Source organism: Engystomops pustulosus, chromosome 3 (genome assembly GCF_040894005.1).
Source record: "Engystomops pustulosus chromosome 3, aEngPut4.maternal, whole genome shotgun sequence".
Taxonomy (NCBI): domain Eukaryota; kingdom Metazoa; phylum Chordata; class Amphibia; order Anura; family Leptodactylidae; genus Engystomops; species Engystomops pustulosus.
In genome coordinates this window covers 127,941,187-127,959,089 of record NC_092413.1, presented here as the reverse complement: position 1 = coordinate 127,959,089, position 17,903 = coordinate 127,941,187, and the positions used below count along the sequence as shown (strand labels likewise).

Below are 17,903 nucleotides of genomic sequence, written 5' to 3'. Positions count from 1 at the left end.
ATTACACATAAGCTTATATTTTGAGTGCCCATTTGTATATGAATTATGCTGATTCCTGGAATACCCCTTTAAGTTTTATAACCAACTTAATACAGAAGCAGTTAAATCTGCAGGTTTACAAAGCTTTTACTTTAACTCTGAATCTTGTTATTGCAATTAGTCCTAGGTAGAGATGAGCGAACACTAAAATGCTCGGGTACTCGTTATTCGAGACGAACTTTTCCCGATGCTCGAGTGCTCGTCTCGAATAACGAACCCCATTGAAGTCAATGGGAGACTCGAGCATTTTTCAAGGGGACCAAGGCTCTGCACAGGGAAGCTTGGCCAAACACCTGGGAACCTCAGAAAAGGATGGAAACACCACGGAAATGGACAGGAAACAGCAGGGGCAGCATGCATGGATGCCTCTGAGGCTGCTTAATCGCACCATTATGCCGAAATTATGGGCAACAGCATGGCCATGACAGAGTGACAGAATGAAGCTAGATAGCATGTAAAACATCCAATAATTGACCCTGACACTATAGGGGACGGCATGCAGAGGCAGAGGCAGCGGCAGCAGGCTAGAGAGTGGCATGGCGACATACCCTAATTGGACTCAGGCTTCAAACCAATGGGTGTCAGAGAGGAACCAAAGGAGGTGAGCAAGAAGCGCTCAAATAATATCGGTACATGATAAAAGTTTGCCAGTATATTTTGTGGATTACACAGCAGGGTGGCGACAAAGTTAACATGGAAGCCATGAAAACAACCCAAAATTCTGCCTGACACAGCTCGTTTGATAAGGGGACCATGTATGCTTACAGTTCATGCCAGTCGCTGCACTGGCTGCCAGTCTCCTTTCGAATACAGTTTAAAATAATAATAACCCTCATCCATAAAGCTCTGTATAATGCTGCACCCCCCTACCTCTCCTCTCTTATCTCAGTCTATCGCCCAACCCGTGCTCTTAGATCCGCCAGTGATCTTAGATTAACCTCTACCCTAGTGCGGACCTCACACTCGCGTCTCCAAGACTTCTCTAGAGCTGCACCAATTCTATGGAATGCTCTGCCCTGGACTATCAGACTAATACCTAACCTCCAAAGTTTCAAACGTGCTCTTAAAACCCATTTCTTTAGGCAAGCCTATAACACTCATTAACTGCATGAAGTTTTAACTCTTCTACTAACCCGTCCTGTGTCGTCCTCCCATCTGTTATCCAGCAACCAACAGGCACCAGACTTCTCTGCAGTCCCATTCACCCTGGACCTGGTATATAAGATGACGGCTGAGTGGTTCAAGCGACAGCAATTCCATTTATTATATTTTTTTCTATTCCCTAAGAAGAATGGCTTGACCATTAAATATTCTTTTACCTCGTGTTACCCCATCATCTTCATAAACCGTAAGCTCTGGCGAGCAGGGACCTCACTCCTGTTGTTCCATACAAATGTTGTGCTCTGTTACATTACATTTGTATTTGTTTCCTATGATTTGTAAAGCGCTACAGAATATGATGACGCTATATAAATAAAGATTATTATTATTATTATTATGGAGGCAGTGAACTAGTAGTAGATTAAAGGTGCTGCAACTATGTTAGTTGGATCTTGGGATGGAGCTGGCGCTCTGCAGCCAGGCGAGCTTTTGCCAATCCAAGCCCCTGTCTCTAGGCTACTCCCCAAACAGCACTTCTAAGAACCTTTTGTATAAGATCAAGTGTAGTAGCGTTCTTATAAGTTTAGGATATGGCGGGTGAGGGGAATGTAAACAGATGCGCAAGAAGCGCTGAAATAATATCCCTAAATGGTAAAAGTTTGCAAGTATATTTTGTGGATTACACAGCAGGGTGGCGACAAAGTTAACAACTTTGATGTGGAATGCCCTGTAATAGCTCTTGGGCGGTGTGCCTTTTATCGCCTAGGCTCAGCAGTTTCAGCACCGCCTGCTGTCGCTTAGCGACGGCACTGCTGCTGTGCCTAGAGCTACCGACTGATGGCGCCATGCCCACGGATGGTAATTCGGAGGAGGAGGAGGTGGAGGAGGGGTGGGAGGAGGTATAGTAGGCCTTTGAGACCTGGACCGAGGTAGGCCCCGCAATTCTCTGCGTCGGCAGTATATGACCAGCCCCAGGGTCAGACTCGGTCCCAGCCTGCACCAAGTTAAGTGTAGTAGCGTTCTTATAAGTTTGGGATATGGCGGGTGAGGGGAATGTAAACAGATGCGCAAGAAGCGCATGATGCGCATGGAGCTGGCGCTCCGCTGCCAGGCGAGCTTTCGCCAATTCAAGCCCCTGTCTCTAGGCTACTCCCCAAACAGCACTTCTAAGAACCTTTTGTATAAGATCAAGTGTAGTAGCGTTCTTATAAGTTTAGGATATGCCGGGTGAGGGGAATGTAAACAGATGCGCAAGAAGCGCATGATGCGCATGGAGCTGGCGCTCCGCTGCCAGGCGAGCTTTCGCCAATTCAAGCCCCTGTCTCTAGGCTACTCCCCAAACAGCACTTCTAAGAACCTTTTGTATAAGATCAAGTGTAGTAGCGTTCTTATAAGTTTAGGATATGCCGGGTGAGGGGAATGTAAACAGATGCGCAAGAAGCGCATGATGCGCATGGAGCTGGCGCTCCGCTGCCAGGCGAGCTTTCGCCAATTCAAGCCCCTGTCTCTAGGCTACTCCCCAAACAGCACTTCTAAGAACCTTTTGTATAAGATCAAGTGTAGTAGCGTTCTTATAAGTTTAGGATATGCCGGGTGAGGGGAATGTAAACAGATGCGCAAGAAGCGCTGAAATAATATCCCTAAATGGTAAAAGTTTGCCAGTATATTTTGTGGATAACACAGCAGGGTGGCGACAAAGTTAACAACTTTGATGTGGAATCCATGAAAACAACCCAAATTTCTGCCTGACACACCTCGTTTGATAAAGGGACGATGTATGGAGGCAGCTATATGGACGACTTTTGGAGGTAGCAATGGAGACAACGTGTGGAGGCTGCTATGGAGACAATTTAATTTGGATAGTGCCTGTATGTGGCAGTCCCAAACATTTTTCAAACCAGAGGAGCAGGTAGGTGGCCCTCCAGTAAAATGGAATAGATTGAGTGCCTGTATGTGGCAGTCCCAAAAATGTTTCAAACCAGAGGAGCAGGTAGGTGGCCCTGCAGTAAAATGGAATAGATTGAGTGCCTGTATGTGGCAGTCCCAAAAATTTTTCAAACCAGAGGAGCAGGTAGGTGGCCCTCCAGTAAAATGGAATAGATTGAGTGCCTGTATGTGGCAGTCCCAAAAATGTTTCAAACCAGAGGAGCAGGTAGGTGGCCCTGCAGTAAAATGGAATAGATTGAGTGCCTGTATGTGGCACTCACAAAAATTGTTTCAAACAGAGGACCGGGTAGGTGGCCCTCCAGAAAAATTAAATGCATGAAGTACTATAGCAAGAGCCAGTGGGCCCTGTCAAAAAATAGCCATTTTCCTCTGCTTTACTGTACAAAGAGGAGGAGAAGGAGGAAAATGAGGAGGAGGAGGAGTGGATCAATTATTCAGGTTGAGCTTCCTTCACCTGGTGGAGATTGGAAATTCTGAGAAATCCAGCCTTTATTCATTTTAATAAGCGTCAGCCTGTCAGCGCTGTCAGTCGACAGGCGTGTACGCTTATCGGTGATGATGCCACCAGCTGCACTGAAAACCCGCTCGGACAAGACGCTAGCGGCAGGGCAGGCAAGAACCTCCAAGGCGTACAGCGCCAGTTCGTGCCACATGTCCAGCTTTGAAACCCAGTAGTTGTAGGGAGCTGTGTGATCATTTAGGACGATGGTATGGTCAGCTACGTACTCCCTCACCATCTTTCTGTAAAGATCAGCCCTACTCTGCCGAGACTGGGGACAGGTGACAGTGTCTTGCTGGGGTGACATAAAGCTGGCAAAAGCCTTGTAAAGCGTACCCTTGCCAGTGCTGGACAAGCTGCCTGCTCGCCTACTCTCCCTCGCTACTTGTCCCGCAGAACTACGCACTCTGCCGCTAGCGCTGTCAGAAGGGAAATACTGTTTCAGCTTGTGCACCAGGGCCTGCTGGTATTCATGCATTCTCACACTCCTTTCCTCTGCAGGGATGAGAGTGGAAAGATTTTGCTTGTACCGTGGGTCCAGGAGAGTGAACACCCAGTAATCGGTGCTGGAATAAATTCTTTGAACGCGAGGGTCACGGGATAGGCAGCCTAGCATGAAATCTGCCATATGCGCCAGAGTACCAACGCGTAAGAATTCACTCCCCTCACTGGCCTGACTGTCCATTTCCTCCTCCTCCAACTCCTCCAACTCCTCTTCTTCTGCCCATACACGCTGAACAGTAAAGGACTCAACAATGGTCCCCTCTTGTGTCTCACCAACATTCTCCTCCTCTTCCTCCTCATCCTCCTCCACCTCCACCTCCTCCGATATGCGCTGAGAAACAGACCTGAGGGTGCTTTGGCTATCAACAAGGGAATATTCTTCCCCTGTCTCTTGTGACGAGCGCAAAGCTTCCGACTTCATGCTGACCAGAGAGTTTTTCAACAGGCCAAGCAGCGGGATGGTGAGGCTGATGATGGCGGCATCGCCACTGACCATCTGTGTTGACTCCTCAAAGTTACTCAGCACCTGACAGATATCAGACATCCACGTCCACTCCTCATTGTAGACTTGAGGAAGCTGACTGACCTGACTACCAGTTCTGGTGGAAGTTGACATCTGGCAGTCTACAATCGCTCTGCGCTGCTGGTAAACTCTGGATAACATGGTCAGTGTTGAATTCCACCTCGTGGGCACGTCGCACAACAGTCGGTGAGCGGGCAGTTGGAGGCGGCGCTGCGCTGCCCTGAGAGTGGCAGCATCTGGGCTGGACTTCCTGAAATGCGCACAGATGCGGCGCACCTTCGTGAGCAAATCAGACAGATTGGGGTATGTCTTGAGGAAACGCTGAACTATCAGATTTAACACATGGGCCAGGCATGGCACATGTGTCAGTCTGCCGAGTTGCAGAGCCGCCACCAGGTTACGGCCGTTGTCACACACAACCATTCCCGGCTTGAGGTTCAGCGGTGCCAGCCACAGATCAGTCTGCGCCGTGATGCCCTGTAATAGCTCTTGGGCGGTGTGCCTTTTGTCGCCTAGGCTCAGCAGTTTGAGCACCGCCTGCTGTCGCTTAGCGACGGCACTGCTGCTGTGCCTAGAGCTACCGACTGATGGCGCCGTGCCCACGGATGGTAGTTCGGAGGAGGAGGTGGAGGAGGGGTGGGAGGAGGAGGAGGCATAGTAGGCCTGAAACACCTGGACCGAGGTAGGCCCCGCAATCCTCGGCGTCGGCAGTATATGAGCAGCCCCAGTGTCAGACTCGGTCCCAGCCTCCACCAAGTTAACCCAATGTGCCGTCAGCGATATATAGTGGCCCTGCCCGGCAGCACTCGTCCACGTGTCCGTGGTCAGGTGGACCTTGTCAGAAACGGCGTTGGTCAGGGCACGGATGATGTTGTCTGACACGTGCTGGTGCAGGGCTGGGACGGCACATCGGGAAAAGTAGTGGCGGCTGGGGACCGAATACCGAGGGGCGGCCGCCGCCATGAGGTTGCGAAAGGCCTCGGTCTCTACTAGCCTATAGGGCTGCATCTCCAGGCTAAGCAATCTGGAGATGTGCACATTAAGGGCTTGGGCGTGCGGGTGGGTTGCACTATATTTGCGTTTCCGCTCCAGCGTCTGGGGTATGGAGAGCTGAACGCTGGTGGATGCTGTGGAGGATCGTGGAGGCGACGATGGGGTTTTTGTGGCAGGGTCCTGGGCAGGGGGCTGACTAGCAGCTGACACAGGGGAAGGAGCAGTGGTGTGCACGGCCGGAGGTGAACGGGCTTGTTGCCACTGAGTGGGGTGTTTAGCATTCATATGCCTGCGCATACTGGTGGTAGTTAAGCTAGTAGTGGTGGAACCCCTGCTGAGCCTGGTTTGGCAAATGTTGCACACCACAGTCCGTCGGTCATCCGGTGTTTCCTTAAAGAACCTCCAGACTTCTGAAGATCTAGCCCTCGCCGCAGGAGCCCTCGCCACGGGAGCTTCACTAGTTGACACATTTGGCGCTGATGCACCAGCTCTGGCCCTGCCTCTCCGTCTGGCCCCACCACTGCCTCTTCCAACCTGTTCTGGTCGAGGACTCTCCTCCGTCTCAGAAGCACTGTGTTCACCCGGCCTCTCAACCCAGCTTGGGTCTGTCACCTCATCATCCTCCGATCCCTCAGTCTGCTCCCCCCTCGGACTTCCTGCCCTGACAACAACTTCCCCACTGTCTGACAACCGTGTCTCCTCATCGTCGGACACCTCTTTACACACTTCCACTACGTCAAGAAGGTCATCATCACCCACAGACTGTGACTGTTGGAAAACCTGGGCATCGGAAAATTGCTCAGCAGCAACCGGACAAGTGGTTTGTGACTGTGGGAAGGGTCCAGAAAACAGTTCCTCAGAGTATGCCGGTTCAAATGCCAAATTTTCCTGGGAGGGGGCAGACTGGGGGGGAGGAGGCTGAGGTGCAGGAGCTGGAGGAGTGGCGATTTCGGTGACATGGGTGGACTGCGTGGAAGACTGACTGGTGGTGGACAAATTGCTCGAAGCATTGTCAGCAATCCACGACATCACCTGTTCGCACTGTTCTGGCCTCAACAGTGCTCTACCACGAGTCCCAGTAACTTCAGACATGAACCTAGGGAGTGTAGCTCTGCGGCGTTCCCCTGCTCCCTCATCAGCAGGTGGTGTCTCACCCCGCCCAGGACCAAGGCCTCTGACCCCTGCAGTAGTTGGACGCCCACGTCCCCGCCCTCGTCCTCTACCCCTAGCCCTCGGGTTAAACATTTTTAAAATGAGAGTTATAACTTTATTTTTTTTTTTACTTTTTTTTGTTTTTTTTTGTGTTTTTTGTTTTTTTTTTGAGTTTTTAAAACCAAACAATGCTATCCTATTGCTATGGCTATTTTCTAGCCAAGTATCAAAGCACACTACTATGCCAGATGAGATGACACTGAGTTAGTGCCTAATTGAAATCCAACCCCTACTAAATTTTCCCACTTCGGTCTTTGCTATGGATATGTGCGTCACTAAGCGCAGAACACAGCGGTCGCAAGTCTCACTACAAATTGCTCAGAATTGGCTAGTACATGCACTGCAGAAAGTACAGCCACCAGCAGATCAACCAGAAATCAAATATATAGAACGCTACTGTATGCGTAAGTAAGCTCTTTGTATTCTCCTATGGCTATTTTCTAGCCAAGTATCAAAGCACACTACTATGCCAGATGAGATGACACTGAGTTAGTGCCTAATTGAAATCCAACCCCTACTAAATTTTCCCACTTCGGTCTTTGCTATGGATATGTGCGTCACTAAGCGCAGAACACAGCGGTCGCAAGTCTCACTACAAATTGCTCAGAATTGGCTAGTACATGCACTGCAGAAAGTACAGCCACCAGCAGATCAACCAGAAATCAAATATATAGAACGCTACTGTATGCGTAAGTAAGCTCTTTGTATTCTCCTATGGCTATTTTCTAGCCAAGTATCAAAGCACACTACTATGCCAGATGAGATGACACTGAGTTAGTGCCTAATTGAAATCCAACCCCTACTAAATTTTCCCACTTCGGTCTTTGCTATGGATATGTGCGTCACTAAGCGCAGAACACAGCGGTCGCAAGTCTCACTACAAATTGCTCAGAATTGGCTAGTACATGCACTGCAGAAAGTACAGCCACCAGCAGATCAACCAGAAATCAAATATATAGAACGCTACTGTATGCGTAAGTAAGCTCTTTGTATTCTCCTATGGCTATTTTCTAGCCAAGTATCAAAGCACACTACTATGCCAGATGAGATGACACTGAGTTAGTGCCTAATTGAAATCCAACCCCTACTAAATTTTCCCACTTCGGTCTTTGCTATGGATATGTGTGCCACTAAGAGCTAAACACAACGGTAGCAAGTCCCCCTGCTAATTCCTCACAAAATGGTACTAGATGCAAATTAAAATAAAAAAAGTAGAACGTTATTGTAGCCCTAAGAAGGGCTGTTGGGTTCTTTGAGAATCACTCCTGCCTAACAGTAAGCTAATAGAACACCCTAACGCTTTCCCTGACCAGCAGCAGCTCTCTCCCTAGCGGCATCCAGACACAGAATGATCCGAGCAGCGCGGGCAGCGGCTAGTCTATCCCAGGGTCACCTGATCTGGCCAGCCAACCACTGCTATCGACGTGTAAGGGTACCACGTCATGCTGGGTGGAGTGCAGAGTCTCCTGGCTTGTGATTGGCTCTGTTTCTGGCCGCCAAAAAGCAAAACGGCGGGAGCTGCCATTTTCTCGAGCGGGCGAAGTATTCGTCCGAGCAACGAGCAGTTTCGAGTACCCTAATGCTCGACCGAGCATCAAGCTCGGACGAGCATGTTCGCTCATCTCTAGTCCTAGGGCATGGTTATATTTCATAGATGCTAAGTTATTACCTTTAGTATCTCATACATCCTTCTGCTACTGAAATACAACCCTATCAGATAAATTACAAGAGTCTTTGGCTTGGATTCTAAGGTAACTAAAACCTTTCTTTATTTTAAACTTTTATTGTAAATTCATTAGATACATAAGACATTCTCATTTGTATAGGACACACTGCTACATTTTCTCTAAGGATTAATCAGCTCTGTCACATGCAGCTTTGGAGATATTTGTATAGACATCTGACTCGTACAGTATCTCTCAATAAATCATTTTTTATTGAAGCCATGCCACCTTATTTGGCCTCTGGTCAATGCTGCAGATGGTGGAATATGTGATCATACACAATACTTGGTCTCCTCCAAAGTAATACACAGTGCTCAGGAAACCAAGCACATGAGGTGGCTGTATGACATACTGTATATGCTTATTGACTCCTTCTATTGGTAATAACTAAGGGTAGTGTAAAGCTGGTACATGGATGTTACAGAGGAGCCATAGTTATGAGCACAGCTGTTGTTTTTAAAAACAGTTATTTTCCATACATGTTATATTTATAAACCTATTTTCTCTGGCCTTGAAAATTACATGTATGGCATATTTTCAGATGTTGCAGTATGAAAAAGGCTATGTTTTGGTGAAAGGATTAATGACTATATATATTTTTTTTCTTCCCACAGAATGAAGAAATGTAAAAAACGTTGATGCTTTTGACAGAAAAGAAACGTGTAAATCCTGTACAGCTAGATATCATTCTGTCACATTCTGTATAATCTGGGATCCATCATTCTAAAAGTTACTATGGAACTAAAGGAGTTCCTTGGTTAAACGTAGCACATTCCTAATAGGTTTCTTTGTATCGTAAATCAAATTGTGGATAAGTCTGCATGTTATTATGTTATTTTACCTAAGGTTTCTTCTTTCCGTGTAGTGTCCAAAACCTTTTTCTTCTCTTCAAACCACAAACTTCTTGCCAAAATGCCTTGCTTTCTGGATTTAAGAATAGCTTAAGATACCCTAACATGGGAAGCACATATGAAGTAAACTGGCCACAATTTTATATATTTTATTATTATAGATTCCGTGGCATCTAATAAAACTGGACCAAATCTCTTTATAAACATCAATTTGTGCATTAACTTGCTTCCTTTCATTTGAGGAATACATTGAACTTGAATATATTTTGTGAAATATTTAATTGCATCTATATTCCAGGAATAATAATTTGCAATGAATTGACTGCTTCATAGAGTAATTACTGTTTATTGTGCAAAATCTTATCTGAAATTAACTTGGACCTTAAACTAATGGACATTAATAAAGGGTTATTGTCTTCCCAAACTTTTATGTCATATTATCTGGGGACTGCTCCATGCCTGTCTGGATACAGTTGCCACTAGTGGCTGGGATTATGGAAACAGCCAAACTTTCTAGGGTACGCTGTTCCTATTTCTCTTGCAAAAATGGGAGGTACAGGAACAGATTATCACAGCTAGTGGTGCTGTTTCTGTCACTTTGCAATGACTAAAACATAGCTTGCTGTGCTACAGTGTGGAAAATTCAGAAATATTGCAGCTCAGCTGGCTGGGCTACTTTTGTAATCTTGGCCAACTGTGATTGCCACATCCTTGCGGAACAAATGATATATATTCTGGAGATCAGTGCATGTCCCACCTATGTGGGACCCACGCGTATAATACATTTATGGCCTCATCTTGCAAGTCCCACTTCTGGTTTAAGACAGACTTGGTATTTATCACTGGAGCGGTGTAGCCAGGAAAAGAATAAGTCGTCTTGTTAGTGGGCACATAAATGAGGGGAGGATGTATCAGATGCTGAAGAATGATGCGCCCACTGCGTGAGCTGGAGCTACGAGGAGACTATGGCTTCCTGTTCCTTGGGTATCCAGAATAGTCCCACATAGAAACCCAACTCTGAAGTCAGCTTCCATCTCCAGGCTTCTCTTACTGCTGATATAAAGAATGTGATTGATAATATACTATTTATCCCAAATTGTAAGTGGTGACCGCTCTCTGGATGCTCCACAGGGGGTAATACTTATGGGCAATAATGCCCTGCCCATCCATCTATGGCTGCTTTCTGTCAGGACTTTTAACTGAGAAAGATAGTAGGGAAGCCTCCTTTTTTAACAATTGTTTAACAATTTGCTTTCTACATCCTCTCAAACTTTGAATGTGAATATGACCTTATGGTATACATTTGCTCTAAATTGTCTCATTCATTTCTATCATTAAATAAACATCCCCTACTCTTCCATATATGGATACATAATTTTTATTTTTTTTTTAAATATAAAATCAGTAATTGAAAGAAATCTATTAGACATACCTTACGCTAAAATAGCATAACAGAAAATAAAATAACATGCAGTCGGTCAGTAATCTTACAATGTAGAACTAGTGATGCGACTACTGATATGTCTTTTTCTACCTTGCTGTTCCCTGGTATCCAATTCAGCAGCACTGTGTTTTACTAGCCGTTAGAATTCGTTTTGGGAACTATTCAGGGAGTGCTCATAGACCTATTATGTCAAACACAAATGTAGAGAACTGAATTGATGGTGAACTGTTCCTTGTGAGCCAGCCGTGTTTCCCAACCACGTTGACATCCTTGGATAATTTATACTTGCCTTTTAACTTCAATTCAACTTGCTTTCGTTATTAGTTAGATTCTTCCTCTAGATTAATTATATTTCTTATGATAAATACAAGATTTTATTTTTAAAAAAATCTATTTTTCTGTAATTCATCAGTCTGCTGTTTCAACGTTTGGGTTATTTCAATCAATATAAGTGTCTGCATGATCCTGGTAAAGATGTGAACAGGAAGTGGTACATGAATGTAATTATGTAAAAATAATTGAGCTTCACTTGTTCATTCATTTACCGGGAAAACCTTTGTATGGCTATGATATTTCATGTATAAGCATGTACATAGAAACCATGGCCAACATACTCATCAAGTACATATACAATGTGTTTGTTTGTTTTGCTTTTAATAATGTTAGTTTTTTTAATAAATATAAACTTGAAAGCTGATCTTGGTGTATTTTGCTTTTATACTAAATAAATGTTTTAAACTAAATACTGAATGTATGTTTTAAACATATAAACAAGAGAATACAAGAGAATATTTATAGAATTTATACCACAAATGAAATCAAAGGCCTTAACCCAGTTGGTCTTTTGATGATGGAGAGAGAACCTTATCAAGGGTTTTTTTTTTTAATCTCCACCTTTTTATGGAGCTGGGTCTGTGGTTATGAGTTACTAGACAACTTCCATTCACAACGACAGCAAATTCTGTGGTGACAGTAAATGGTTGTTATACAGAGCATGGATCCATCTGCTTTCCCTTGGCTCAAACAGTTGAGTTCAGGGTCTAGTTGTCTGTTTCCTAATGCAGTTGTAAATCTTTTGAGGTATGGCTGCAAGCTTTGCACAGCTAGAGGGTATAATTGTGGCCCATGCTTCTTTGCAAAATGGCTCCATCAAATTGGTTGGACAGTGTTTGCAAACAGTAATATTTAAGGGGTAAAATAATGCTAAAGCACATTTGAGTATGTTACCAAATTATCTGTATCCATATGTTATGTAATTTATTATGCATGACCAATCTCAATCCTGGAGTGCATCTTCTTTAGTGAAACCATCATATTCAGAGTATCTTTTTATAGGCTGTTGACAATGACTATAAAAAATTAAATACTTAAAGAAAACCTATCGTCAAAATCAAGCATGATCGAGGAGGGAGGTGAGAGGGGCCATAAAATAAGGGGGTGAAAAGGGGTACAGAAGATCACAATGAGAGGACGAGATACCAGGGGGCGCACAATAAGAGGGTGGAGATGAGGGGGCTACAAAAGGAAGAGGGAGATGAAAGGGGGCCCATAATAAGAATAGGACATAAGAAACCATACATTAGAGGGGAACAGAAGATAGGGGGAGATGAGAGTGGGTTAAAAAAAGAGGATGAATACCCACAATAAGAGGGGGGTGAGGGGCTACAAAATAAGGGGGAGATGAAAGGGGGCCCACAATAACAGGGAAGATACAATAAGGCAACATTAAGAGAAGAAAGATGAGATCCCACAATTAGAGCAGGTCAGAAAAAGAGTTGGAGGTACCAGGGGCTTACAATAAGAGAGCAGGAGATGAGGGGCTACAAAATGAGGGGTGATTAAAGGGGATCCACAATAAGAGGGGTAGATACAAGGGAGCCCATGATAAGAGAAAGGAGAAAAGGGCCACAATAAGAGGCGTAAATTAGGTTAATATAAGGAGGGAATGAGGGACCACAATGTGAAGGGAAGATAAGAGGCCACAATATGAGGGGGAGATCAGGGACCACAAAGTAAAGAGATGAAAAGCCACAATTTGATAAGGAGATAAGAGGGGCCACAATATGATGGGGGGGGGGGGGGTGATGTGGACCACAAATTGAGGGAGAGTTGGGAGGCCACTCTGTGAGGAATTGTATTTTGAAACATCAAGTGCATCTATAGAATCTCCTTCTTGAGCACAGATGTCTTTAGGCCTAGATGCTTGTGTTCAGTAAGTAGCGAACTGTTTTGCCATGTTGAGAAAACACTTCTTGCTGCTTGTCAGACACAAGCGTTAAGGTCTAGACACATCTGTGGTCAGAGAGGAGATTGCATTATGCAGCTGTCATGATGGAGATTTTTCAGAAGTGTCTGAAAGCAGAACTGTTCTAGTTGCCTGTGGCACCCAATCAGAGCTTTGCTTTAATTTTGTAAACAGCTGTGAGAAAATGGAAGCTGTGTTCTGATTTGCTGCCATGTGTAACTAGAACAGTTTTGCTCCTTGACATTTCTGATTATTATCCCCCTCTCTGTTTGCATTTTAACCTTTTTCTGACCAGGGCATTTTTACCATGTTTTCATACTTATTAGTGGGCCATAACCTCAGTTTTTGTGTAATATCATAAGAATGTTTGTGGCGTTTCTTTTGTCACACATAGGGATAGTTAAAAATAAAAATATTAAAGGTCCTTGTTTTCATTTTTATTTTTTTTTAGGGCTAAAATTAATAATAACTGTTTTTTTTTGTACTATATAGTATATATTTTTTTAAGTAGGTGCAGGGGGAGGAGAGAAATGCTCTGCTCATTGTAACAGCCTGCGAAGCTTCAGCAATGTAGGGGTCTGGAAACACCCCACAGACTTATTAGCATAATTATAAAAGTTGATTTTTAAAGGGAAGAGGCCAAGGATAACTAATATAGGAAGATTATCACAGTCACTGTGTCTGGATCAAAGTCCCTGGTTTATCATGCTCGATTTGAATTGTACTTCATACCACACTAATGGTTCACTAAATTTGTCTAAATAAGAAATTTGTTCAGTCCTATTCATCCAGCATAAGCCAAGGACACTCTATTGGCATTTGGTGGATGAATATGGACACTTTTATCGTAACATCTGCTATTCAGTATGAATGTAACTCAAGTACTTTGGTCAGCACATTTTTAACATTTTATTTGCCACTATGTACACATTAATCCTTGTAAAACAGACGTAAACAGAGAACAGTAAGCAAACAAGTTCCATCTGTAAAATATAGTTTTTGTTTTTATTTTTTAGAATTACAATTTTGGACTCTTTACTTTTTATTTTTATTCTACGATTTTATTATTATTATTTTTTCCATTTTAAGCATGCAATTTCTAATGGTCTTCTGTATGTAACTTTGTTATATGCCTAATAGAAACAGGTAAAAATACACAATCGGATACATACTTTCACACTATATAAGTGTAGACATACTCCACCTTTAGTACACATTTAGAAATTAGATCGCCCTTGTATACATGGTGTGATAGATACCCATCTGTAAGAATTCTACAGTGTTTTTACCCACTAAGATTGAATATCTGCCATCATATTAAGGATTATTGTTATTGTTTTATCTATTTTATCTATGTTTACCAGAAAGTGTTATTAAAATTGCGATTCACTTCCGAAACCGACTTTTGAGCGTGCCCACATACACAAAAAACATTTGCTAAACTTTTTCATTGGGCCTTTTTGGTGTTAAGACCCATTGTGGCTGCACCCAAAACCGGTTGAACAGAGACCAATAAGTGCCACTAAACCCACTGTGTAAAATATAGATGTTTGAATGCATATTGAACTGCGGCACAAGCTTAATTATGTGTTTTATTTCCAATCAATAGCAGATCTAGATTGTTTTCCTGGATAAAGAGTGCTCAGCCCCTGAGCTCACTTTGTAGATCCTTAACAGCATTATCTATATGTACATCTTAATGTATTAGATGGATAGACTTATTCTAATGAGCCTGAAGGGCTCTTGGGTGCATTACCAGAGCCCCTCTGTTCTCTAGCTTTATATGCACCATGCAGTAACACTCCTCCACCTGCTACCTCTGCATTTTCCCCTCCCTCTGGCTTTTGTAATCTCACTGCAGCAGAGGAAGTATTAGAATACAGTTTAACAGCCTGTGCATCTACAATCTGGTAAAACCCCCAGAGCCCTTCCGTCTCAATATGATAATTTTAAAAGTTGATTTTAAAGGGAAAGAGGACATGTATAACAAATATAAGAGGTGTACCATAGTCACAGTGCATAGTAAGTGTCCCTGGGTTATCATGCTGGATTTTAATAGTAGATTTCCTTTGGTATTCTGTAACTTCTACACTTTTATTCTGTAAATGCATCTAAATATCTCACTGGCTGTTGGCTATATATTAAGTAAATTGAAGTATTTAACCAATCAAGGTATTGCATGCATAAGGCATCTAGTGGGACATTAACTTTTATCCACAGAACAATGTACTATTCCTATAGTATGTCGTGTTGCAGTAAGGGCTGTCTGAAGGGAACGTACAGGGCAGTTCTTATCTGTACTATACATCTGATTGGCTCCAATCATGGCAGTTAATGTGTTAAAAAACATTAAAAAAATGTCAAATGCCAGCGAGTCGAGGTGGGCGGATGGCCTCGGCTCGAGTCCACGGCCTTGCTCTCTGCGTGTCAGCCAGCGCACGCCTCTATCTTTCCTACGTCACGCGGCCCCTGGCTTCCTGCTCACTAATTAACAATGGCAGCTGAGAGCGGCCAATGCGTGTGTGTGGGAACTCAGCCAGGGGGACGTGCAACGTAGGAAAGATAGAGGCATGTTCTGGCTGGCATGCAGAGAGCAAGGCCGTGGACTCGAGCCAAGGCGATCCGCTCACCTCAACTCGCTGGGTTCTCCCTAGTTACCAGGTACAGAATAAAACTTCATAATCTGCTTTTCTAAGCATTTTCGGACGCGGCGATACCTAATATGTTTGTGATTTTTACTGTTTATTATGTTTTATATCAGTTCTAGGGAAAGGGGGGTGATTTGAATTTTTAATATTTTATTAATTTTTTTTATTTTTTTAACTTTTTTTTTTCTTTTTTTCCCCACTATTTCTTAGACCATTTAGGGTACATTAACCCTAGATGGTCAGATCGCTCCTACCATATACTGCAATACTTCTGTATTGCAATATATGGCATTTTTGCAGGTCATTCATTACAATGAGCCACTGCGCAGAGCGTTAAGCAGTTAAGTAAGGGCAGGTCCTGCCAGAAGGGGCATTCACCAGTATGTCATTGTGCTTGGTTTACAATCCTTGATCCTGGTGGTAGATGTCCTTTAAATCCACTATTATAAATGGATATCACACTCCCCTGCACAGAACATAAATCACATGTACATTTGTATAAGATTTGTTTTGCACTGTAAATTACTTTTTCCAGACCTAATTCATCTGTATGAAATATTTGCAGAAATGTCTGTAACATGGGTGAAAATTCAAGGAGTTTTATTATTTTTAAATATTTTACTATTTTATTATTTTATTACCTTTAACCCCATAATAACTGCATAATAAATGATGTTCCACAATTGTGTCATAGTCTGCAGTACTACAGAGCACATATTACGGGGGTCTGTCTCTCTACTTAATAGTGTAACTGCATATTCCAAAATTATCACCTATGGTGACAGATTCATATTGTAGCACCTCTTGATTTTGGCATTATCTGTGTTTTTTATTAGATAATAAAGTTTTTTCAAACTTTATAATCTAATCAAAACCCCAACTATTTTTTTTACATTAAGAAAGAGTTTCAAAACATATGTAAATACACATAAAACATATTTATGTTAAATGTAGTTTTGGATCAATGGTAAAGCAGATTCTGATGTAGCCTTAACATAGTTAAATATTCATTGTAGTCTGTTAAGCCTTTGCACAGTATTGATCTATTGTGAAATAAAAAAACATTCAATAAAAAGTATTTGAACGAAAAAAAAAATATTCATTGTAAAATGTATCCGTGTTCTGTCATGCCAGGTAACAGTAGGTAAGGTGGGCAGTGAGGCTCCTGGCATGAAGTTGCCATACATCATTATATCTGCAGCCAGTGCACAGCAAACAAAATAAACACAAGGGCTATTGTTCCCTTCTCCCCTCAGGAGTGAAGGGTTACTGCTTCATTGTGTGGACTGTTTACTGTTGGCCATGACAACAGCTGTAGCCTGACAAGGAACAGGTCTCTACATAAGAGGTTGTCTCAGCGAGATGCTGAAATTGTGAAAATAATTTCATTAAAAGGGAGAAATGGACGAGAGACACTGGTGGATAGCAAGCAAAGTGCAGCAGGCACTGGACAATGGTGGTGCGGAGAGCTCTGCTGCCCTAGAAGCCTTCATCCTGGAACCTGACAATCTCCAGCTTATCAACAAGTTTCTGCAGGGTCAGTACTGGTAGGGGGGTTATTTATGGGGAAGACTGGCATGACTGGCGCCACGAAGATAAGGTTAGCTGCAGAATATTACCTTAGATTCACTGCCAGTCTAAGACCCGTTGGTATTTGCAATGTGCCAGCAAAAGGACAAACTGACACCAGGGGGGATGTAATATGTCAGTGCAATGCTTTTTATTAGAAATATTTGCAATGCCAGTGATCTTTCCTACATGCACTAAATTCATAACTCAGTATTTCAACTTTGTTTTGTTTTTTTTTTTTTACTAACAAATGACAAATTGCTAGTAATGTTTTCTACATGCTCCAAATTCATAGCCCTGTATTTCAACTTTGTTCTGTTTTTTACAACTTAACAAACAACGCCCTGGAATTGGGCATTATTGGAAAAAGGAAAAACACAGGAAATAGCAAACAAATCCAATTGTGTATACGACCATTTTCAACTCTCCTGTCAATATATATGTGAAATAATTGTCAAATTGTATACATACGCATATGCTTGTTACTACCGTCTTTCTATATGACATTAAGTAGCGCGAAGGTTATTCTGGTATTTCTAGACCCTATGTTATTTGTCAACTCTGATATGACTGCTATAGTTGTTTAAGCTCAGTGTCTGATAAA

The 17,903-nt window shown here is 43.1% G+C and overlaps 2 protein-coding genes across 2 annotated transcripts in view; both read left to right on the top strand.

Annotated features, from left to right (window-relative positions):
* SH3BGRL2 (SH3 domain binding glutamate rich protein like 2) overlaps window positions 1–11,534 on the top strand; it is a 28,711-nt gene extending 17,177 nt beyond the window's left edge. The window contains exon 4 of the mRNA XM_072142074.1: window positions 9,157–11,534. The gene's annotated coding sequence lies outside the window, so the exon portion shown is untranslated. The remainder of the gene's footprint in view (window positions 1–9,156) is intronic.
* A 5,521-nt stretch (window positions 11,535–17,055) lies between these two features.
* Window positions 17,056–17,903, top strand: part of LOC140121911 (dynein axonemal heavy chain 5-like) — a 200,949-nt gene continuing 200,101 nt past the window's right edge. The window contains exon 1 of the mRNA XM_072142073.1: window positions 17,056–17,267. Coding sequence (XP_071998174.1) covers window positions 17,132–17,267 — 136 coding nt within the window. The 5' untranslated portion in view covers window positions 17,056–17,131. The remainder of the gene's footprint in view (window positions 17,268–17,903) is intronic.